This window comes from Tinamus guttatus, unplaced genomic scaffold, assembly GCF_059628265.1.
Source record: "Tinamus guttatus ecotype Peru unplaced genomic scaffold, ASM5962826v1 Tinamus_guttatus_pri_ptg000227l, whole genome shotgun sequence".
Lineage (NCBI taxonomy): Eukaryota > Metazoa > Chordata > Aves > Tinamiformes > Tinamidae > Tinamus > Tinamus guttatus.
This window is the reverse complement of record NW_028288761.1, coordinates 2,758,968-2,782,619: the sequence shown is the minus strand read 5'-3', so window position 1 is coordinate 2,782,619 and position 23,652 is coordinate 2,758,968. Positions and strand designations below refer to the sequence as shown.

The window sequence follows — 23,652 nt, the reverse complement described above, 5'->3', positions numbered from 1 at the left end:
ATCCAAATATCTGTCTCTGTGTGGAGGTGATGACACAGAAGATTTTGTTGTCCTGTAACCCACAGCACTGGTTGTGTGTTCTCTGTGACAACGCTGCAAACAGTGCAAGAGCTCATAAGCCAATTAAAGAAAAGCAAACCCCTGCTTTTTTGTGGGGTGCAAAGTCTTGATATTGCTCGAGAAATTTTCCTTACAAAATGGGCTTGGACTTGCTGGTTCACCTCCCAGTACTGGTGCTAGATGCACTGTGTGTAGCGGACAGACTTGTGCCCTGGGATAGTGGAGGCTGCTGTGTGTCCGTGTGTGTCCCCGCCTGTCCCTGTGAGCACCAGGTGGCAGTGCTCTGCCTGTGCTTGCAGGGACACATGCTGCAGCTGCAGTGGGTCCAGGTGCCCTGCATAGAAGGGGGTGTTGAGCGCAGCAAAATATCCTGCTTGGCAAAGTTTTCCTGACATAGTCCTTTAGCCCCCACCTTTGAAGGTGCTGAGCACCCCTCTCTCCATAATTTTAAGGATGTGCTTATTTCCCAAATTTGAGCTGAAACCCTCTATTTCATGATCCTCTTCAGTAGAAAACCTCTCAGGTTGCAGTGCCTGAAGTACAAGTGTTTTCCAGGATGTAGCAGAGATGCTGATTTCCAGACAGCAAACTGGGGCTGCTGGTCTGGGAAGTATCTGGAACTGCAAAATGTTTCTCGTGGGAAGCAGAGCAGTGAGCTGCCTCAGCTCTATGTGGCCAGCCCAGTGGGGCTGGAGCAGATCCCATCGTTTTCTTTGCTCCTTTTGAATACAGATGTTGAGGAGCATGTCCTAGATTCCAGCAGCCATGCTTTCACCTAGCTGATACTATACAGCCACTCTTTTGCCCATGGTAAAAACTCCTAAAGTAGCTGTGCTGCCAGCAGGAAACCCAGCTCCTTGTGGCAGAGCAAGCAAATGGCAGAGGGATGCCAGGAGCTAGTGCCTATGTTAGGAAAATGTTTGAAAGGTCTGAGAGCAGTTGAGCCCTCAGCATGGTGTGAGGGGAAGGATGGCATGCTGAAGCCCTGGTTTAAATGGATAAAGGTCTTCCCAGCAGTTTTTAATGACAAAGGACAGTCCCTGGGGGACCAAGGCCAAAGGGAACCTGTGGAGGGGTACAGGAAGGCAGAAATAGGCTAGCAGGAGGAAGATAGAAGCAGTGCTCAAAATGGCCCTAGCACTGGCCTGGGCATTGAAACACTTCTGTGCTTGCACCCAGAGGAAGAGGATGTCCTGCTTGCACAGCCATGCTCTGCTCTGGGAAGTCCTGCAACAGCCTGTGATGCTGTGCCCTGGGAAAGCTGCCAGCCTGGGGACTGCAAGCCCCAAGGTCACCCACGGAGGTGGCAGCCCTCCTCCCGGCTCCCTGCGCTGGTGGGCTCTGGACGTCAGAGATGCCCACACACAGAGCAGGAGGTTCATGCAGTTCTCGGCCTGCCTTTTTTTCCTTCTGTCTGTGTCCATCACTGCCTATCAGGGCCTGAAGACGCTGTCCTGCTGCACGAGGAGGAGGCTGGGGCTCTCGCAGTGTGCTGAGCAAGACCCAGGTAGGAGCACAGCTGCCCTGCGTCATTTTGGCGAGAGCTGCTGTATCTCTAACCCAACTGACGGCTGCGGGAGGTGAGGAAGCCCCGCTCCACACGGGCGGCAGCGAGCGGCGGGTGAACCAGGGCTCTCCCCTGCGGGCGCAGCTCTGTCAGGGGCTGCTCTGCCGCCATGAGGCCTGTGTGGCGGCCTGGCGTGCGGGGCGCAGGGCGGCGTGCGGGGAGCGCGGCGGCGCCCACGAGGGCCCGGCTGCCGCTGGGCGGCACTGCCGCACCGCAGCCGCCCGCACCGCCGCTGCCAGCGCCAGCCTGAGTGCTCCTGGATGCCCCGGCCTCGGAGCAGGGCGGCTGCGCTACGAAGCTGCTGAGGAGTCATGGCCCTGGGCCTTTGCAGAGGGTGTTAAGGATGTTGCTGAGCGTCTGTGTTATGCTGTGGGGTGCTGTGTTGCCCCAGGAGCATCTTTTCCTAACAAAACCCTTTCTAGGACAACTGGTGCTTTTTTTTTCTGCCCTACCCAGCTGTTTTCCTGTGCTGGTTTTGAGCTGCAGGGGCATGAGGGGGGCCTGGCTGCTGTACAGCTCTCCTCACACCTACAGGGGAAGAGTTACCTCCTGCTCTTCCCTGCTGACTCTGCTGCTTGCAAAATCTAAGAGCTTATGCCTGCTCATAATGTTGCTGCTTGATTTATAGTGGAAGAAGTGCTACGGTTTGTCTGTAAGGACAATGCTGGGATCGTGGGGTGAAGGTTGCAGCTTCTGATCTTTTGTCTGTGTTAAAAAAAAAATGACTTCATGAAGAAAAAGAGGGGGGACAGATGGAGTGAAGTATCTCTGTCTCCATGAACTGAGCTCTGCAGCAGTTCATGGGCTTACTAAGCACAAACAACTCTAACTCTTCTTACTAGCTAAGTATGAGCTAAGCTGCATATTTTGCTGGTGTCTGAAGGTGTCGTTTTGTTCCCCATAAAAGATGAAAAGACAAACTGTGCAGTCCCAACACTGCTCTGAATATTTGCCCTTCCCAAAAGAGCCTGGGGCAAGGAGGATGCAGCTCTGTTGTACATTAGGACAAAAACACGGATGTGAGCTGCCACCATGGCTCAAGCACTGAGAGATGGGGCAAGTGTCTGCAAAGCCCAAAGCTGGGCAGCTGGGGAGGATTCTCCAGGTAACTTCACTGTCCTGGCCTCCATGCTCAGTAACTTCTTGATGTGCTTGATGGGGGGCCATCAGTGAGGCACCATCCTTAACTTCCCTCTGGAAGATGTGGAATGAGCTGGCCATTCTCAGCCTGAGTGGCCAACATGGTTGGAGGGGCGATTATGGTAAGATTTTGTAAGCTATAAGTTAAGGAGCACGTCACTGTTGAGGGAGATGCCAACCTCAAGCATCTTCTGTGACAAGGTCCTGGGAGGTGCTTCTGCCCTAAGGCTTGGTGCCTTCTCAGAGGTGACGCAGGTGACACCCCTGTGTGCAAAAGGCCTGAAACATGTAGCAGCCCACTGCCAGCTCTCTCACACAAAGAACCAAAAGTCTAGAAAAATGTGTCAGTCTAAAAATAGTGCTCTGTTAATTGGTGCATTTTTTTGAAAGCACTTGCAGACATTAATAATGATATTCAGGGAAGGGAAGTAGAGAGAGACTTCAAAAAGGACATAGTCAAACATAAAAATCATTAATGATGTACTGTCCCTGCAAATTCAGGGGTGCATGTACCCATCTGTGCTGACGTAACTAGAGGCTGATTTTTATTCTGATTTTCTTAAATCTGTGTTGTTCTTACTGTGGATGCCTGTATCTATTTGGCATAAAGTGCGCAGCACTGCGTAAGGTACAGGACTGGTCTGCTGCCAGAGGAAGTGCCTGGCTTTTCTAGTCATGTAGTCTGGAGGCTCTTACTGGTGAAGGTAAATAGTCAACGCCCGGGAACAGTGTTACAACCTGCTTAAGAGAAACAGTTGTCTTGCCCTCATTTGGCTGGTGTTTCTTGTATTTTGTTAAGTTCTGGCAGCAAAGCTGGGTTGGTCGCAGCAGACTCCCTCTTTTTCGAGTTCACTTCTGTCCGCTGCCTCTCTCTATCATGTATCCCTTGCAGTTCCTTGTGTCCTGTGATTTTTCTGCATTTGTTATCACAGGGAGAAATTCAGATGCCTACACTCCAGGTTAAATATCCAATCAACTCTATTCCATGCGGAAAAGAGAGGCAACTAGACTTGATGTAATTCAGACTACTGGAAACAGAACTGGAACTGGCAAAACTTCAACCCAGCTGCTGTGTGGTGCTGTCATGACTAGTGTGCCCCACGGAGCTGAAAGCAAAGTTAAATTTAGAGAAGAAATGAGATCTTTCCTCAGATTTGGCAAAAAATAACATATACAAACAACCTAAGGAGTTGTATTTTCCTCAAAATGTTAAAATTTTGCCATGAAAGACAAATTTCAGGGTATTTTGCAGTTTCTCTAAACAAATATAAAGTTGGAAAGCTTAACTTTTCTCAAATTAACTTTTTAGGATTAAATAATTTGAAAATGAAATTAATTTCAAGCAAAATTAGCTTTCTGTTTCTGTAATTCATTGGAGAAAATGAAACAATGCAGTACTCTTTCCCATATTTTATACTTGTCCCCACAAAAAATCAAAACAAAAACAAGGCGCACAACTTCTAAAATGGCCTACACTGAGAAGGTAATTCTGTAGTGTTTTGGGGAGCAGTCCCTTTTGCTGACCTGCTGTGGTCAGATAACTCAGCAGTTTGTGCAGGATTTTTACTCAGTAGGATGGGAAAGGATCCTTTTTGGTGGGATATATCTCCATATAGTGCAGCGCTTCCTAGGAGCGCTCGATGGGGCTGCAGGACTCACCTCTCTTTCAGCCTATGGAAGGACAGGCCCTTGCTGGTACCTGTTCTGCAGGGACACAGGCTCGTAGTGGCCCCAGCCTTCCTTGGCACCCCTGTCTTCCTCCTCTTTCTGGGCTGCCAAGCTTCTGAATCTTTGTACCAGGTACAGAGGGACCGTGGTGCTAAGAAAATGAAATCTTGGTGAAGCGAGGTGGCAACCTTGTCATTTACATCAGTGACACAGAAATCCTGAGAGTTATAAATATGCTGAAATAGCTGGAGAGAGGGGAGAGTGTGACGTGTGGGGCTGAGGCTACTCTCTTTGCAGGGGGAGGTAAAATTGGACAGGGTCACAGCTGGTTGGGGACAGGAGCAGAGCTGGGCACTGATGGGACAGGATGAAATGCGTCAGCCCAAGAGGCTGTTGATATTTTTGTGAATAGGGGGGCCTTTCCTGGCAGTTGCAGTCATGCTCCGTGGGCACCAGCAAGGTGCAGGCTCCTCCATTGGCGGCCTTCCCTTGCCTCAAGCATTGCTTTATCACTTGCTGGGCAGGACAGCAAAGGTGGAGGGTCACCCCAGTCTTTCCCTGGGGATCATCCCCTTCCAGGTCTGCAGAAACTGGGCCTGGGCTTGGCCCTGGCTCTCACTTTCCTTGGGGCAGACACAGAGGCCCTCAGCAGCCTGCCTGCCCCCTCATGTATCATGGCTGTCTGCAGGCACCTGCACTGGAGAACTACAGGTGCCCCATGGGCTCTCAGCAGCACAAGCAGCTCCCATGACCAGGTTCCTGCCCACTCCCAACCACCTGTTTCCACTCAAAGTTCCCAGCTACCCCTAAAAAGCGCAGTGATCCTGTCCCACAAGGGTGCTCGCTGCTTATGGGGGTCCCCAGACTCCCTCTGCTGCAGGGGGCTGACTGGAGCTGCTTAGCTGGGACTGCTGTTGTGGTCTCTGTTTGTGCCCCATTTCTTTTCAGTCGTTGTGAGCCTGAGGTGACATTTGATAAATCCCGCTCTGTTGGATACCTGGGATTGGTTCCCCCTCCCCGCCCCCCCGCCAAAAAGAAAAAAAAGTCTCTTTATAAACTCTTGTTTGATGATGTCTCACAATGGTCTATCATCTTCTTTCAGGGATGGGAGGAATCTGAAGTGTGGAGGGGTCACACATCTGTGGTCACTCTCAGTTGGTGGCTGACGTGGACGCAACACTGCAGTCTGTTGCTTGCTCTCGTTATTAAGGATAACTTTTGGTGTTTGTTTCCCATAGGCGTCAGTACTGCGCTTGTAGATCAGGCAGAAAGACTGCTCAAGAACAGTCTAGCTCTAGAGCTGACGTAATTGTAATTCCTGCACCACTAAAAGCAGAGGAGAGGGGGGGCAGATAAAAATCAGAAAATTAGAAGTTATTACAATAAAAGCCAAAGTGCTAGAAGCCAAAAATGTCATTGTAATATAAGTTCTATTTTGACAGGATCCTATTACATTGTTTAAGACGTTGAACATATGCAAGAATATCTTGGATGGTAATTATCTGATTTGTGATATGTAGCTAATGTGTATTTGTTGTTCTGCTGTACATTATGCAGTAGCAATTCATTTCTAACCTACATTAACTGGTAATATAGAAGTTCAGTGCAGAAATTAAAGGCATAAATGGAAGTTTTCCTTAGGCTGAGTAGCAGCTAAGTTAAGAGACAAGGAGTCCTGGTCAGTAGAGCCCTTTTGGGATGATGTAGGTCACCTAAAGCTTCTTTGCTGAACCATCTGCAAATGGAGACCACCTTTTACGTGTGTAGATTCCTGTGGTGCACATCCAAAGGTAAATGCTTAACACAGATGTTGCAAATTCCCTGCTTTGCCATAGGCCTGTGAGCCCACAGTTGTTTCTGGACCAGTGGAGAGAGCTAACATTTCACATCCCTTACAGTCAGCTCCGAGAGGCATCAAGACTGGTGAAGAAGCACTTCAAAGTAGCTGGTGGCGGGGAAAAGAAAGAGGGGAGTGGTTTTTTTTTTTTTTTTTCTTTTTTTTTTTCTTTTTAAAGTTGCAGTTCACTGCAGGCTCCTGAGAGTTTAAGTTCAACCAGCTCCCCAAGGGTGCCATTTTCCTCCTTGGGGATGTTTTGTCTCCCTAACTAACCCAGTGCAGCAGAGTACAGCCCAACCTGATACTGGGCATTCCCAGAGTATCTGACAAGCAGAAATGAAATACTGACAGATCTGCTTACCAGCTGGCAGCAGAGCTCTGCGCACAGGAGGGATCAGCCTGACAGAGTCCCTGTCCTGAAACGAGTTTGTGGAAAGCCTTGTCCCTGCAGACTGCACCAATCAATAGCAAAGATCTGCAGGAGTGGCTTTCAAATTAGATAAGCTCTTGGGCTGATGTTTGAGTGATAGTAACAATATAAACACTCGAATGCCCTCCTGTCATTACATTCCTAACAATGCATATATAGGAACATTTGTATTTTAGGATATTTTATTTTCTTTAACTTAATGACACCACTAAATAAAAGCATTCAGTAATTACTCTTGTTTATTGTAATTCATCAATTAAATGAGTAAGGCTATTAGGGTAAATATGTTAGAAGCATTATCAAAGATTAAAGCGACAGCATTCATTTAAAAATCTATTGAGTGTGCAGCAACTGTTTCCCCTTTCCTAAAACATTTTAAAGCACCAATACTAGAGCTCCTGCTATTGTAGGCTGTGTCACAGCATCGTTTTACAAGGGAAGGAAAGGAAAGGATGAGAGTATGAGGGCAGGATGAGGATGAGATGTGCCCATTAGTCCTATTGGAGGTGCCTTACTCCTCTTATTTCTAGAAATCATTTCTAATTTCTAGTCTAAATTTATTCTTGGCCAGTTTCTACCCGTTTGCTCTTGTGCCAGCATTGTCCTTCAGCTTATCTGTCCTTTGGCTGCTGTAATTTATGCCCTGTTTACATTTCTTCCTGCCTAAGCAATGAAGATCTATGAAACATGTCTATTCTGCTTTAGTTTGTAGCCAGTTTCACTTTCTTAATTGCTTTAGCGCTAGGGTTTCAAGCAACACAAGGGAACATCCTTTGTTTTTAAAAGAAAAGCTTTCATTCGGGCTGTGTAATATCGTGGGTGTATTTTCTGTTTGATTGAAGGTTTGAATGCTCCGTTTTTTCACAAAATTGGGAAGCTGGTCCAAATTCAATCTGACAATCTATGTGAAATGGTTAAATAAATAACAACAGAAAAAAGACTTTTCAAACCCTGCATTGTGCCAGGGGTCAAGAAAGAAAAGTGATAGGATGGCATTTGTTGTTGGAGCTATCCAAGGGCAAATAATAAGCCTGGGATTAGCACAATAGCCTTTTCTAGAAAGGATGCCTGATGCTGGCCTCTTATGCTGGCTGTGTGTGTTTGTTTTAAGGGGAGCTTTGCAGAAGGGAATAATTTGGTGCATTTAATATGGGGTAAAGCTGGTGAATGTTGCAGCAATGATTTCATGAACATCCCAGCTTCAGGGCATATCATTAGGATTGCAAGGGGTTGAGTTTTTTTGGGGAGTCCTTGGACTGTCAGTGAAATCTGGAAGCCTGGTTCATTCCTGTCTGTTTTGAAAAATCTCAGTCTCTTTTTCTAGCTTATGATGGTTAAAACTTGCTGATGAATAACAAGGATCTATCAGGATCTATCTATAACAAGGATCAATCTTGAAGCTGATGAAGTGTCTGTGAAATATGCTCCTCCACAAGGATGCATTTGCATATATTACTTTTACTGCTACTTTTTTTTTCCTCTGACTTGCTTACCTACCTCTTCAATACAGAGGGAGATACTGCCCTGGTAGCTACAGGTCTTCAGGCTTAATATCCTAAGTGCCTGAATCTGTCATGAAGAAGTTGCTGCAGGGTTAGAAGTAGCTCTATTTCTTAATCACTTTGTCAAATCAGTGTCTTCATATGAGGGATCTTCTTGCATCCCACATCTTACAGTATGTGACATGTGCTAGAGTGGGTATTGGAAGCACTGCTTTCTAGCGAAATGAAGAAATAATATGTCTATCTCCAACACTGAAAAAGGAGCATGTATCATAGACACACTTTCAGAAACAGGAAGATTCCCAAAAGCCAAGCAGAAATGGGTGTTGATCCTATATGAGGATTATGAAAAACAGCCAGGAAGGAGAAAGAGCAGCCTTGGAGCCAGCCTATTGACTGATTTGTCCAAGCTCTTGATGGGAGGCATAAACCAGCCCCTCCCATTCTGAAACTTAGCACATTTTCACATTTTGTTCCTGTTCCTTTGAATGGGGAGATTTTTCCCAGAATTTGAGTCTGTAGAGCTGCTGAAGACTAGAGGCACCAACAGGATCTATCTCTGCTGAGGAACAGAGGCCTTTGGAATGAGGTGGCTTCATAAAAGTAATTTTTTTTATCTTGTTCCATGGTGCAAGGATCAGAAACTGCAAGAGCATCAGGATTTCAGCTCTCAAGGATGCTCTTTGGGATGCTCTGTGTGTGTAGAGCTAATGGGTAGCTGGTCAACTCTGCATGGTGTGCTGATGATTTTGCTTGCCATATTGCCACCTGTACCCAGCACAAAGCCATGTTCTCCTTAATTAGTGACAAAAATGTCTCTTCAGAAGCCTCCCAATAATTACTCAAGCACCCACTTAAGTGGCTTTTAATTTAGACTCCCCACCTTCCTACACTCCTACAATTTCTAAATGCCAAGCACATCTAGTCCTGTGAGTAAGCTTCTGCCAAAAGGAATTCAAATAACTTGCCCCCTGGTTTATGCTACCTTGCACGAGTGAGACTGAAAGTTTGGTGAACCCCAAGCATCTCAATGGCATTTCCAACAGACCAAGGCAGGAGCCTTCAATCATGATGAAGGTGAAGGCGCTTGCGTGGGTTTCCCTGCAGCTGACAGCTCCTGGCAGTGCTCGTGCACTGTTTGCTGGAGTGCTGCGCGCTGCCTTCCTGGCTCGCCCCACTGCTGGAGGCTCCTGTTACTCCTGGCACAGGCTTGAGTGTTGCACGGAGCTGGCGTGTGAGCCAGCAGTGCCTACAGGTTCCTGCGAGTGTAATGGGATTGGGGCAAATGCTACAGGAGAGACATAGTCCCAGCAGTGGTAAGGAGGGAGTACTTCAGGGGGTGGTAGAGGAAAGGATCGTTCCCAACTTTGCAGTCTTGTTCAGGGGATCATGTCCTTCCACCCTGGAGGAACCAGCTGCCTTCCGAAGGGAAGGCTTTGGGAAGTGACTTTGATGGGCACGCAGGGGCCATGAATGACTCTTCCAGGCATGCTAGAAAGGCATTGATCTCTCCACCTATTTCTGCTGTATTACAGGGCTGGTCTCCAGACACCAAATTCAATCAATGACTTGTTATTTGTAGCAGGGCTCCAGTAACCCTTTAACTAAATAGAGGGTTTGGAGGTTTTTGTGTGTTGATGTAATAAGAACAGAGGCACACTAACTCTTTACTTGAAATTGCAAAGAAACACACGTACACAGAGAGGACAGGCAAACAAGAAAGCGAGGCTGAACAGATAAAAGGAAGGAAAGCATATAGTCCAGGGATTCCTTGTCCAAGGCAGGAGTTGTACAGAGGCTATGAATACAGGAAGCAAGGAAATGAAGTTGCCAATGTCCAAAAGCTATTCTTGGAAAGCCCCAGAAGAGCCTTACAAAGTGGTTAGAGCAGCTGTTGCAACTCTGCTTTGAGCAATTCTGGAGTTCAGCAGTCAGAGGGCAGAAAAGGCCAAAGATGTAATTCATGTGAGACACACACATTAGGCTGGGAGGCTGAGACAAATACCTGGAGAAGATCCAGCCCAACAATCTGTAATGACGCTCTTTTTTTTTTTTTTTTTTTTTTTTCTTCCCCTTTGGAAAAAAAAAAATCCTTTCTATCAAAAAAATGTGGGAAAGAGAAAGGAAATAGTCACTTAGCTATTTCTTGACATTGCACTACAGCGATTTGAAGATCCAGATTCATGCTCCCATTCTGCCTACTGCAGAATTGGAGATTTGAGTCTTGGTCTTGAGAGTGGGGAGCCCATGAGCTGTCCTGCAGCAATGTGCTTTCTTGCTTTGTGATATTTCACAGCAAGCTCCAAAAGATCCTATTTTCATTCTGTGTGGGGAGGAGACATAACTTTGAAACCTTGGGACTTTTTTGAAAGTGGATTTCCATTCATATTAGCTTTAATATTGAATGACAGTAGGTGAGTCTGTCATGTTTGTCTGTCAGTTCCAGAAAGCTCTCTGAGATAAGAGTATTAGTAGGACAAGAAACTTCCAGAAAAGTGAGCTTTGGGTTAGACACTGGGAAGAGCCTCTCTCAGCTGAGGTTGGTGCAGAGCAACATTCCCAAGGCACCTGTGGGATTTGCACTGCTGCAGGTCCCTAAGTGGAGATTGGACCAACCTTGTCAGTGATGATTGAGGTACTGCTGGTGCAGAGCGGGATGGCATCTCCAGGGTCCTCCTGTGTGCTATGATATCAACTCATCTATTTTTGCAAGAGGTTGACTATTAGGGTAAAATGATAGAAAATCCATCACAACTCTTGCCATATCATTCTCTTGATGAATTACTATTGCTGTTAACAATAAACACGAGCCTTGCCTTGACTTATGGACTTTGCATCTCATTCTGATTCTGCTGGATTGAAGAGCTCTTCCTTTCAAAATTGTTCTTGTTGAGAAACAAGGTATTTATCACTCGGGACCAAGTCACCTCTGTCATTCTCTTGGAGATCGACAATCTCAGGCATTTTTCTTCTGCAGCCAACCAGACTTAAAGTTTGCTTTAAGTGGCTACAGTATTAACAGGTGAAGTACAACTGAGTAGCAAGAGCATTTTCACAGAGTGGCCTCATTGGAACACCATTATCTGTATTTCTTATGGCACCCAAGAGACTGAATTGCTTAAGTCGCTTGCTAAACAGATATTATTTGTCAATCTTAGGCCCTCTTGCAGCTATTTTCTGATCCCTTATTTGTCCATGTCCCTTCTGAAGTATGCCAGCTGCATTTTGTGCATTTTGTTTTAATAGTGTTTGCAACATTGGGTACAAGTGTAATGGAGCATCTCTGTTTCTTCTCTACATTAACACTGCTCATATACGCAATGGTAACTTAGCTGGAGACTTGTGGAGAAAGCTCTTGTTCAGTCCTAGACCTCTCATGACTCTCAAGTCCTAGACAGGGCCATTGCTTTCCAGAAAACAGTGCCCAGATTTAAATTAATATAGCCTGCACTCTTTGTCCTGGGTGTTTGATCTTATTGCTGACTGCATTAAAATTAAACTTGTTTGTATGTACTCAGTTTCCCAGTCAGTTCAGTTTAGTATCTTCATCAGACCTGCTGCAATCATTAATTAATATTCCATTAGCCTTTAAATCCTTGGCAAACTTAGATGCGCTTCCAGGCCACAGATCTTCATTGGTATCTGAATCACAACAACCATTTGTGAAACTGGGTGGAGAGAGAATCCTGGGTTTGATTTTACTGGGGAAATGGAAAAGGTGGTTTATTGCTGAAAGAGAAAGAATTTGACAATACAAAGAGCAAGAGGTGCGTTTGCAGGCGGGCCTATGTGGGGGGAAATGATCTGGTCATCCAGTTCCTTTTTACCTTGTACTTAATGTCAATGGGAAATAAGGGAGTCTCCAAAACTTGTCCTAGCTGTATGACACCTGTAATCTGTTAGTTACGTTTAGTGTTGAGTATGTTCTGGCAGCATGTGGGAGAAGTAAGCAGGTTTGGATAAATATAAATGAGAGGCAGTCTGGATGTGTGCAACTTCAGAGGCATCCCGAGGGCAGGATTAATGTTCTAGCACTCCTGTTCTGCAAAGCTGGATGAGACCTTTTTTTTTTTTTTCTTCTCCTCTTCAGAGTCACTGCAATTCCCAAGAGCTCCCTGAACCCTGAGGAGACTTTCCTGAGTGACAGAGCAATAGGCTGCCCCTTTGAAGTATTGCCTTCCAACCTTGCAGGGTTTGAGATGTGGCTTGGTTATGGCTGGAAGTTCTGGGCTCCTTGTAGGTTTGGAGAGTGTGTGAAGAGAGAAGGGACAAATCTGGGGTCAGGGAATTTTCCAAAGCTCCTTTAGGTCTGGCAGAATCCATCATGTGCAGATAGAGAGATTTATGGGTGGGAACAAGAAGTAATTTGTTATTTCACTTTGACAGTCTCTGTCTTCCTCTCCTGCTCGGTGGATACCGGTGCAATACCTGTGCCTTAGTTGGTATCGCTTGCTGGGGAACAGAAGGTCCCACAGTCCTGCTGGAGGAGTGCGATAGGGGGTTTATTCCTCCTCCCTTCTTTTCTGTAATTCTTAAGCATGTAATCGGACTGTTTTGCCTCAGCCAGGATCTAATCAGGAAGGATCCGTTTGACTTTGAGCAAAGTCAACTTGATGGAAACTTTAAATTGAAAGGCTTCTCCCTATACATTGAAAATGGTTTTGGTTGGAGCCAGTGTCTGGCTGTGCTGTCTGCACAATATGAGGAGGAGTATGAGCAGCTTGCTTTCACAGACAGAGGAGGGAAGGCTCACGGTCTCTTAAATCTCCTGAGCTCCGGGGTTTGTTTGAAATTGCACTGAACACCACACGTCCCTCTTCACCCCGACTAGATCACCTTCAAGCAAGCGAGATGGAAAGCCAGATACAACCAAGTTCATGCCCTTGGGTACTGAGCACTTACCATGTTATTGAACGCATAGGCCAGAATGTGCTGCAGGTTATTGGCCATATAGGACTCAAAAAAGAGAGACAGGGAGGACTGATCTGTCCTGGGGAGGGGAATGTTGCTGGATTTGTCTTGCTCATGCAAACGCCACTGTCCCAAGGCTTAAGTCCTGGAGTTAATTTATTGAACGCCTCCCAGAGCTCAGGTCTGCACGGCAAGCAGCAGGGCTCCCAATTCCCCTCCTAGAGGGTCAATCTCATGGGCACCTCAGATCGGGGGAGTAGCCCAGCACACGTCCACAGCAGCTCTGCTAACGTGGGCTCTGCTGCTGGTACAGCTAACCGTGCTCTCTTGGCCTGACTCTGTGTGTGTGTGTGTGTGTATGTAAAATACACAAATCCTTTCCTTTCTTGAATTGAAGGACAAATGGAACAAAAGTGCCTTTCCCAGCCTATAGACATTTGTGGTAATTAATGATATGACTCCTCAGATTTTACACCTGTGTGTTTTGGGAAGGAATTTAGCATGGTGTCTCTGAGCAAAGTAAGAGCAAGTCAATTGCCCTCCTGATAGATCTTCTAGCTCTCCTCTGCTCCCTGGAAGAGAAAGGACAAGCTTCAGATAGAAGGGAATGTGTTCTGCATGTTCATGCTCAGGCTCACAACTGGGATTGTTCTGTGTTGGCTATTTCACCTATTTCAGTCTCAATCCCTTGATCTGCATTAAAAGCATATAGGATGTGGTCTTTTTGCTTTTTATTTATTTATTTTTTTGATATATGCTGTTAATACAGCCACAAAATCAGGGATGAGAACTCAGGCCTATATGCTATTTGAAGCATGGTCATCCCTGTTTAACTTAGAGGCATTTTCTGATGTGGAAAAATAAGTATTATGTTTATTTTACTAGAAAAGGAAGAGACAGCAGCAAGAGGTGGCAGTTTTCCTATACCCTCAATATCTGACTATCAGAAGTCTACTTGTCACGTTGGGTAGAACTTGGGACCTGCAAATGGTCTACAAAAGTCAGACACAGCTTTGCAAGTGGCACTTCCAGACCTAGGAGACCAGGTATAGTCAGCCATGTGTGAGGTTCTTGAGGAAAAGTTCATGATGACATTTTTATCCCTAGACAGACCCATGGTTGCCTTCAGAGAAGAAACACATTTGTGTCTTCTGCTTGATGTAGGTAACAAGTAGTCGAAGACAACTAAAAGCTTCTGTTGTTACACAAAACCTTCTCTTAAACAGTAAAATATGCATTTATATGTACACAGAAAACCTCAGTCAAATTCATTTGTTCTTCTGGGTTTCTGTTGGTTTTATTGTGTTGATGCTCCTTGTTGTCCTCCTCTTCTAGCAGTACTTTCCTACTGCAAACTGTGTAGCTGCTTACCTGCCACATGCCTGAAGGCACAAACAAGCCCAGCTTTTGGCCTGAGTCCTCCCTAGGCTTGACTTGTTTTTAAAGACACTGAATGGGGTAATGAATCCTCTAGTGATGAGCTGCAAATTTTGTTTTAATTGAATCTTTGAAGCTAGAAAAGGAGTGAGGGGCCCATTAAATAAATTATTTTAATATAGCAATCAGATGATGCAGGCTCTTCTGTATTTATTAAAAGGGCCTAGTCAGCTCAGAACTCAGCTGTGCGAGAAAGGACCAGAAAGCCAGCCAGCTTTCTACTCTGATGATGTTTTAGGGCCAGATCTCTCTCCCAGAACAGCAGATTTTTTAAGTGGCCATGTGAATTCTTATTAGGCAGCCAAACACAGATATAAAGCCATGCATTGTAAACAGAATTACCTTGCACACAGAACAAGTAAAATACTGTAAGGTCTTTTCTTTATCAGGTTACACAGACATATTTTTTAAGTCCACCCACGCAAAGAGACTGGGGGATGCCAAAGCTGCCTGAATTTTAATTATGCTAGACATGCAACAAGGGGCTACCTTGTAAAGAATAAAGTTAATAAAACATGGATACGGGCTTAATTCTGCTTAATAAGCAGACCTGACAATACACATATTTTAGATGTAATTTGCAGTGTGGAAATTAGATACAATTCTTTAGAGGAGGCTGAATGCAGACTTTCAAATTCAGTGGCGCCTTCCTATTGGAAGAGCTTTGTTGCTATGCTGCTATAAGATGGTAAATTAGGCCATTCATAATTATTGGACAGAGATGGGTGTTTTTCTTTTCCCTATTCAACTACAGAAATGTGCCTAAATTTTTTTATAGCAGTATTAAATTTAATCCCTTCCTTAACTTTTGTGCGTTCAATTTTAGTAGCTATGCAGATATGAAAAAAAAAATACACTTCTATCTGTTGTTGGCATGGTGCGTACAGAATTAGTAAAATAGAGATATGCTTAATGACTGAATCTACGGAACGTAGCCTATGGCTTCTGAAGCCTCTATGAAAAATAAACAGGATATTCTGTTAGCTACCCTGCGGGAATTATTGCACTTCACTAAGGAAAGGTGCCAATAACCTCCGTTTTGACCTAGATAGATCGTTCTGTTTAGGAAGGTAAGGGAATGCAGTGCTAGATCTCTACTCTGTTCAAGCCACCAAAGCCCTAAAATTCAGCCAGGCCTTAATTTTAAATCTCAGCAATCAAGGACAGAAGAGCTTATTTATCAAATGAACAAAGCCTCATAAATGACAGCCTCTTGAAATGTTTATATTGGCCTCCCTCTGTATCAAGAGCCTAATGTGCAGGGGAGTAACTGGTATTTAATGAGCCCTGTGAGGCCGACTCTCCAGCGGCCGTGGGGGACCTGACCCTCTGCCTGCTCGTGCAGGGACCTCTTTTTTCCACAAGCTGCAGCAGGAGCGCTGGAATCTCTCTCCAGAATGATGAAAACCATCTTTCTGGCTCATTTTATGAATCAGTTGCTGTTCTCTCCTTCCCTCTTCAAAGTGCATGCAATGCAGATTTCCAGAATGAGGAGATGAAGAGGGAGCTCAGGGGAAAAAGAGGAGGGAAGAATAACTAAATAATGTGCCTTAAAGGGGGGGGGGGGGTCAAATTGGGTTAATTTGGATTAAAAAAAAAAAAAAGATCTGTTGGAGGCTGGAAGGAACTCAGCCCCTCAATTCAGTAGAGGCTACCTCATATGGAGAAGCATGTGCTGCACCTCCCTTAGAGAGGAGTGGCTGATAGGGGTGAAAATGGGGATGTTCTCAGCCCTGTTTACACACATGAAAGCTGAGAAATATTCTTCTGCTGGCAGAAACTGAAGGACACGAAGGCTTTTTTGCTGCTCTTGGCAGTCCATATAAGATAGCATGTTCCACTCGCAAGAATGACAGTGCAGGAGAAGGGCCAGACTGGGCTTAAATTAGCTTAACTAGGGGTCATTTAGCTGTGGCTTTGCTGAAGCCCACATAGCGGCTTGCAGGGTGTTTTTGGATGCGTGGTCTATCCTGTGAACTTGGTGTTTGGGCAGTACGATCCACACGGGTGCGGAGCAGGTGCGCGTGCCTGCGGGATCACGGGGGCTGGTGGCTCTGTGCCCTTTTTCCACACCAAATCCCACGGACTAGTCGGCCATATATAAATAAAGACACAGACCTGTGGGTTAGCAAAATGCAGAGTTACACTCAGTTTTCTAAGCCCTGTTTAGTTTGATTTCATCACTGCAGAGGCAGAGACTTGGGAGAACCACTTCTGAGGCGCACTGAGTCTTTTCTCAGATCGATAAATTGCCAGGAAAACCTGTTAGCAACTTTATCACTGATTGGGATCATTTTTAAGTGCAGAGCTGCTGCTTATAGTTTGCAGCTACACAAGAAAACAAAGGCATCACATGTCAAAATATGTGGAGCTTATCTAAAATAGGAGGGCGGATAAAACAGCATTCTTTTAACAGAGATTTGAAGGCTACAGGCAGGAAATATCTTGATATATAGATGGAAAAAACTCTTTCTTGGGAAGATATCAGATTTGCTCACATCCTTTGAAGATGAAGCTTTGGATAATTCACTGGCAATTCAGGCAACTATTTTCTGATTGCAAACAGCTTTCTTTAGGCCATACTGATACCTTGTACTGTGACATTCTTTGAAGTCAAGTGAATTAATCTGACAGATAAAATTAAAATACAAATCATTTTAGTTACAGGAAAGGGAAGAAAAATCTGTATTGATTGGAACACTTAAATCTGCTCAGAGAAGTTGGCAGCAGTTAAAAACAGATCAACAGCCAAACATTTGTCTCTCTCAAATCATTTGAGTGTCGTCTTCCCCTGTTCTCCTGTCAAACCTGATCCTACCTCATTTTGGCACGCACAGGATTAAGAGTGCAAATTAGGGAGTAATGCCAGAGTTTAGCTGATCTGTATGGTCATAATAGGTGGGTATTTTTGTTGCATTATGTGTGTGTGTATATATATATATTTAAACCAAAATTGCCTATATATATATATATATACAGCTAAAATATTTTGGTTGAGGGAAAGGTCTTGCCACCAAGGAGTCAGGCACATTATTTTACTGAAGTTGGTAATTCCTTGCGGTCGCTACCACTAGATATAAGATGTCCTCTTGATGGACACCTTCAGAACTGCATTCAGTCCAATTCTGCCTTTGTCCGAGGCTAAAGAGAACCTCGGGTACCATCTCCTCTTCCCACCTGAGATTCCCTGTCTCAGCCTACTGGCTGCTCCCTGAAGCACCTTGACACATCCCCTCCCCTTCCGCACGCGCGCTTATTAGCGTATGCGAATCCAAAATCTGGAAAATACCACCCTTGGGCTGCCCTAGAAGCAGCCGCTGCTCCTCTGGATAAGCAGGGCCACGCTTCTGGAGCTCAACTGTCTCTCAGCGCCGTTTTGCAGCCGGGCGCAGGGGAGATCCAGCCGGGCTCGCGCGGGTCCCTCTGCGCGGGGTGCTCTGCGCCGGGGGGCACTGGCGCAGGAGCCCGCCCGGGACCCCCCGCGTGCGGCTCCGCGCTGCCCCGCGGGGCTGCAGCCCGGGAGGAGCCGCTGCCCCCGCTCCGCGGCCGAGCGAGGTGCCCAGTGCGGGCAGCGCCGCCGCTCCCGGCCCTCCGCGGGCACCTGCGACACGGCCGAGGCTGCGGCCGCCCGGGCGCGGAGCCGCAGTGGCCGCGCTGCCTGCGCGGTGCCTCTCATCCACACCGCGATCACGTAGGATTGCGTAGAGGAGGGAGCAGCTGCAATTCTGCCCGGCCCGGCCGCCGCGGGGCTCCCGCCGCCCTGGCAGCGGCCCCGCGCCGCGTGGGCGTCCGGGGGGGCTTCCCCAGCCCCTCCCTGCGCTCTCCCCCCGCCCCGGCCCAGCCCAGCCCGGCTCGGCTCGGCCCGGGGGATGCGGGCGGGCGGGCGCCGCGCGGCTCCTCCTCGCCCCGCCGGGCGGGACCGCGGAGCGTCCTGAGGTTCGCACGGAGCAGCAGCAGCAGCTCCCCCCCCCCTCCTCCCTTCTCATCCTCCTCCTGCCGCCGCTTCGGATCGCTCCTCCTGCCGCCGTCCCCGCCGCGGCCAGCCGGGCCCGGAGCCGCCCGGTGCCGCCCGGACGATGAGGGTCGCTGCCGTCGGGGCGAGCGGCGGCCGGGCGAGGGGCGGCGAGCGGCGCGGGGGGAGCTGCGCCAGCCATGGCGCTGTGAGCGCGGGCCGCCGAGCTGCGGCGATGTGAGCGCGCGCCCGCGGCCGGGCGCTCCCCCCTTTTTTTTTTCATTTTTGTTTCTATTTAATTTTATCGTGTTTCCTCTTTGGGCTCGTTCGCTGGTCTGGTGCTTTTTCTCGTCGCTGCTTTTCTTTCCCCTCCCGCCCTCCCTGCGAGCGGAGTGGGGAGGGGGGGAAGGAGGAAGAGGAGGAGTGCGAGCAGAAATGCAGCGCGGCTCGCCCTGAGCCCGGCCGCGGGAGCGCAGCGGGGCCGCGTCCATGTGCGCGCACCCGCCGCGGAGCCCGCGCGCTGGGGCCGGCGCTGCCCGCGGGCTCGCCGGGCTCTGACTCACCCCGCGGCCCCTCGACGGAGAGCGGCGGGCGAGGAGGAAGAGGAGGAGGAAGCGCCGAGCGGCGCCGCAGGGACCCCGCGCATCCTCCGCGCCCCCTCCACCCCCTTCGGACACAGCGGCGCCCGGCGGACCCTGGGCGAGCGGGGCAGCCGCTCCCGGATTTACAAGGCGCGGGGGACGCTCCCGGCGCCGGGATCTGCCGCCGGGCGCTCGGCGGGGACACGCACATGGGCGGCGGGCGCCGGCGGGCGGCCATGGTTCTCGGGCTGGGCGCCCTGCTCCGCCGGGCCGGCTGAGCCTGCTGCAGAGCCCTAACCGGGGCGGCGCCGCCGTCCCCCCCACGGCGCCCCCCGGAGCGGCGCGGGGGGCCCATGAGCGGCGATGGCAGCGGCTATCGCCAGCTCGCTGATCCGGCAGAAGCGGCAGGCGAGGGAGTCCAACAGCGACCGCGTGTCCGCCTCCAAGCGCCGCTCCAGCCCCAGCAAGGACGGGCGCTCCCTGTGCGAGAGGCACGTCCTGGGGGTCTTCAGCAAAGTGCGCTTCTGCAGCGGCAGGAAACGGCCGGTGAGGAGGAGACCGGGTGAGTACCGCGACGGGGGCAGCGCCGCGGGGCCGGGGCTCGCGCCGCCCTCCCGCCGTCCGGGGGCCCCCCGAGCCGCGGGGGAAGCGCCGCGAAGCCGGGTCCCCTGGCAGGAGAGGCGGCCGGAGGGACAGAGCGGCTTAATCCGCCCTAGCTTAACCCAGAATCGCGTGTTTTCCACCTCCGTGTGGATGCGCTCGAGCTTTTGAATAGTCGGCTCTTACATTCTGCACGGCGACACGGAGATCGGTAAACGCAGGATCCGTTAGAACTGTGGCCGTTTGATAACTAGATCCATCAAGTGCTACTTCTTGAGCAGAGTTGCAGCGGGAATTTTGTTACCTTAGGCAGCTTCCGAGGTGGTAGCTGTGCGATACTGCACCTGATACTTAGCTCAAGAACCCCAAAATGCATTTTGGGGCAGTCTTTTTTTTTTTTTTTTTGGTGCTCACACTTAGTTTCTTGTGGAAAACTTCAGCCTTGCAATACGTGTTGCTTGCGTTGCCGTGATGAGGTCCCACCTGCCACAGCTTAAATTCCGTGTGGTGGTTTGTGCTCTCAGCTCTCCTCCATGGGTGTGAACTCAGCACCTCGCCAGACACCTGCTCCTCCGTCATTTCTTAATGGAAGATTATTTATTTCTTCCTTTTCTCCTTTTTTTTTCCTCATTGCCTTAAATTGCTACTAAAGTGAAAAACAAAAAAGGGAGGGGGACAGCCAGTAATGGTTGACTTGAGGAGCTGCTGTGAACAGGTATTTTTCTCAGGCATCTGTTCATATCAAATATATTTTTTAAAAGTCCTACTCCATTCAGTCAGCTATTAGGGATGTGCCACCAAGCTTTTTGTAGCTTGCATAATCCTCCTACCTTTCCCACATATGTTGATATATTGTTTATTGATTAATCTTTTCGTGAAGTCCCTTCCCCGTGTCCGAAATCTCTCAGTCACAACCACAACAAGGTGTCAGGGGTAGCTGGGCGCTCCAACAGGCAGCTACTTTTCTGGTCTGTAAGTTGAGGTATTGGGCAGGTGCTCAAGGGAGAAGTCTCCTATCACAGAAGGCCACTCAGTGCTGTCGACAGAAGGGAAAGGATAATTAATTTGTTGTATTGCTGTTAGCAATGTCCTTATTCCTAGACTGTAGGGCAGGGACTATGTTTAGCTAGCGAAGTGCTTCAAGACCTGGAGAGCATGGGTTAGGCTGCAAAAAACAAGCGCTTTAACTGACTGTCTTGAGGCAGTTACCAAAAGAAGATGCAAATTTGTGGTAGCTTGCTGGGCTGCCCTCTATATTAGTTAGGCTGTGAACCCAGAACCAAAAGCTGGTTCTTCTGAAAGCAAGAAATTGTTTTGTCTCTCCTTGTAGGGTGCAGAGCAGGATCTGGAGTCTCATTGCAGTCAGGCTGATCATGTCCTTTTCCATCCCTCTTTCCACCCATCTCCACCTGCTATTAAATGCTGCCCCTCAAGCCAAGGATTTAAAGGAGTGTGATCTCTAAACCTGTTGCTTTGATTTTAAGATGCTTCATCAGATTAAAGTCTGAGTGACTTTTACAGCAGAGTGTGGGTGGTGAGTCTGCCCGTTGCTACCTGCTGCACAGCTCCGGTTTGGATTCCTATGGACTCACTGAAAGCCTATAAAGAATTGCTTAGTGCTGAGAATTCCCTCAGCTTGCACAGACCTTCGTGCTAAGGAGGGTGTTTACAAGTTACAGACCAAAGTGGTTTAAGGGAGCCTTTTTATTGGCTTTTATTGGCTAAAAGAAAGATCAATGCTCATGTAAAATACAGCTGTCAGTCACTTGAAACCTGTACTGTATTCATGCTGCAAAATGATAGAAATAGAAGAGTTTTTTTTTTTTTTTTTTTTTCAAAAAAAAAAGTCAAGTGGCCTTTCCTAGGCTGCAGACGGTGCCTGCTTTAATTCACTATATAAATCTTTGAGCAGAGAATCGTTTCGGTGGCACAGTCCTGGAGGAGGGTGTGCTGCTCGGAGGCAGCGTGCCGCTCGCTTTAGTGCTCTCCGGTTGTTTATTCAGGGAGTATCTTGCACCCAGATCACTTGTTCATTGCAGAGTCACTCTTGTGCATAGAATATGACACAAATACACAGTGCAAATGATTTGAAACTGGTTTGAAGAAACGTGCACGCATTGTATAGGGACCATGACCTCTGGTTGTATTTACTGAATGCTTTGCTGGCTCAGTAGTTCGTAGGTCAGTGAAAGGAACATCCATGTGAGAAACATCCATGTTCAGACGATCTAGACTCCCATTTGGAGCCGGTACTTTGCTAAGGCACCTATCTTTACCTTTTGAAAACGTGACCTTGCTTTATGGCTATAGGGAATGACTGTCAAAATGCTTAACGTTCACCAAGCGATTTTCATCTGCAGCGCTCCACAAGCTTTACCATCTGGAGACACTTCTCCCCACTTTACAGGCGGTGAGACCAAGGCATAGACCAGTTACCTGACACAGAGACCCAATTCCTGCTGCTTCTTCCTGCACGTTGCACTTTGGGCTACCCCACTGCAAATGAGATTGCAACACTGCAATGATGGGCTTGTAACTTGCACCATTGCAGAGACGCAGCTCTCCTGATGGTTACGTTTCCTTCCCTCTTTGCTTTTGCTTTGAAGCTTTTTTTTTTTTTTTTTAAAGTAATTGTGTGCGTTTATGTCAATTAAGTGTTTTTTAATATGTGACTTAAACATTGCTCCAACTAAAATCTTTAGCAAAGCTGTGTGTCGGTGGAGTTATATTTTGTGTCTTGTGCTCCACCTCGCAGCTTGTGCAAAGCGAGATGCTCCCACTCGCGAGGGGGAACGGAGAGCTCTCACCCGGGAGGAATTCGCGCTCGCTTGGCGGGGGGATGAGTGATCGCAGGGTGCAGAGAGCTCTGGGGAACCAGGTCCACGCAGGGACATCTTGTATAATCAGCGCCCCGGCGCCTGGGGAGAGCAGGCTGCAGAAACCTCTCATGTCTCTCTTGCAGTGAGCACCATGTTGTAAAATTGGCACTTGTTTCATCTGGCTTTTCAATGGGCGGTGGCAGCGCTCTCGTACACGCGCTCTCTTCGCTTTTTTATGTTATTTATATCTCTTGCATGTGTTTAGCTCCAAGATCTGAAATGGCAGCTTAATATAGGCCAAATAAGCGTGCTGTGTTATGCACTACGCTGAAAATTTTGAGACCTGGGCTTAATCCTGTTGTCGTCAATTAATACAGGCCATTGGCAGCAATTGTGCAGGTGCCAAGTGAGCTGTGCGCACGCTGACCAGCACCTGCGCAACCGCAGAACGTGCCGCTTAGAAAAGAGCCCAAGTTTTGCTCTCACCATGGAAACTTGATAGAGAATTCCAAAGAAATTGAGAGAATTCCAAGGAAATTGCTGCATGGCACCGTTTCATGGTGCAGGTTCATGGCCCCGAGCTGCGGGATGACTAAGCTGACGCGTTTTGGAGGCCTCGCAGAAAAGATGGAGCATCAGGCAGGGCATCCATGGAAGTTCACGGGAATTTTATCTGAGTGCTCACACCTGCGGAGGTGTGTCCTTATTGGGGAAAATCACCTCGGAGTTCAGTCAGTGCCGGGTGTTGTGTGGCAGCACCTCCAGCCTGCAGGTGTTGTGTCTGCAGGTAGGTTTGCAGCTCACAAAGCTGAGCTCACAGCCTCCAAAGAGGGATTTTATCCCAAGAAAATCAAAGCTATTCTGTTTGATTAGGCAGAAAAACAAACAAACAATATATATCTTGCATTTCTTCAGAGGAAGAATAGTTTTCCTTAAGGAGATCTAAAGGTTCCCAAAGTCAAGGAAATGGCTCACAGGTAGACAAAGAGCAGTAACTTAAAACATGTTTTCCCTTTGCGGCATTTTTGTTTTGAATAATAGATGGAGATTTGGAATTTAAAATATACATAAGGAGATATTTATGCAGCAGCTTAAGTACAATATAATAGTGAGTTTAGTTGAAGGACATGGAAGGACTTTGTTCATTC

The 23,652-nt window shown here is 47.8% G+C and overlaps 1 protein-coding gene across 2 annotated transcripts in view; it reads left to right on the top strand.

Moving 5' to 3' along the window:
* FGF12 (fibroblast growth factor 12) overlaps positions 1-23,652 on the top strand; it is a 210,099-nt gene that overhangs the window by 95,139 nt on the left and 91,308 nt on the right. The window contains exon 1 of one of the 2 annotated variants that reach the window (XM_088525537.1): positions 19,420-19,647. The exons of the other annotated variant lie outside the window; for it this stretch is intronic. Within the exon in view, the coding sequence (XP_088381663.1) occupies positions 19,449-19,647 (199 nt within the window). The 5' untranslated portion in view covers positions 19,420-19,448. Of the gene's footprint in view, positions 1-19,419; positions 19,648-23,652 lie in introns of those variants that run through there. 2 annotated transcript variants of the gene reach the window in all.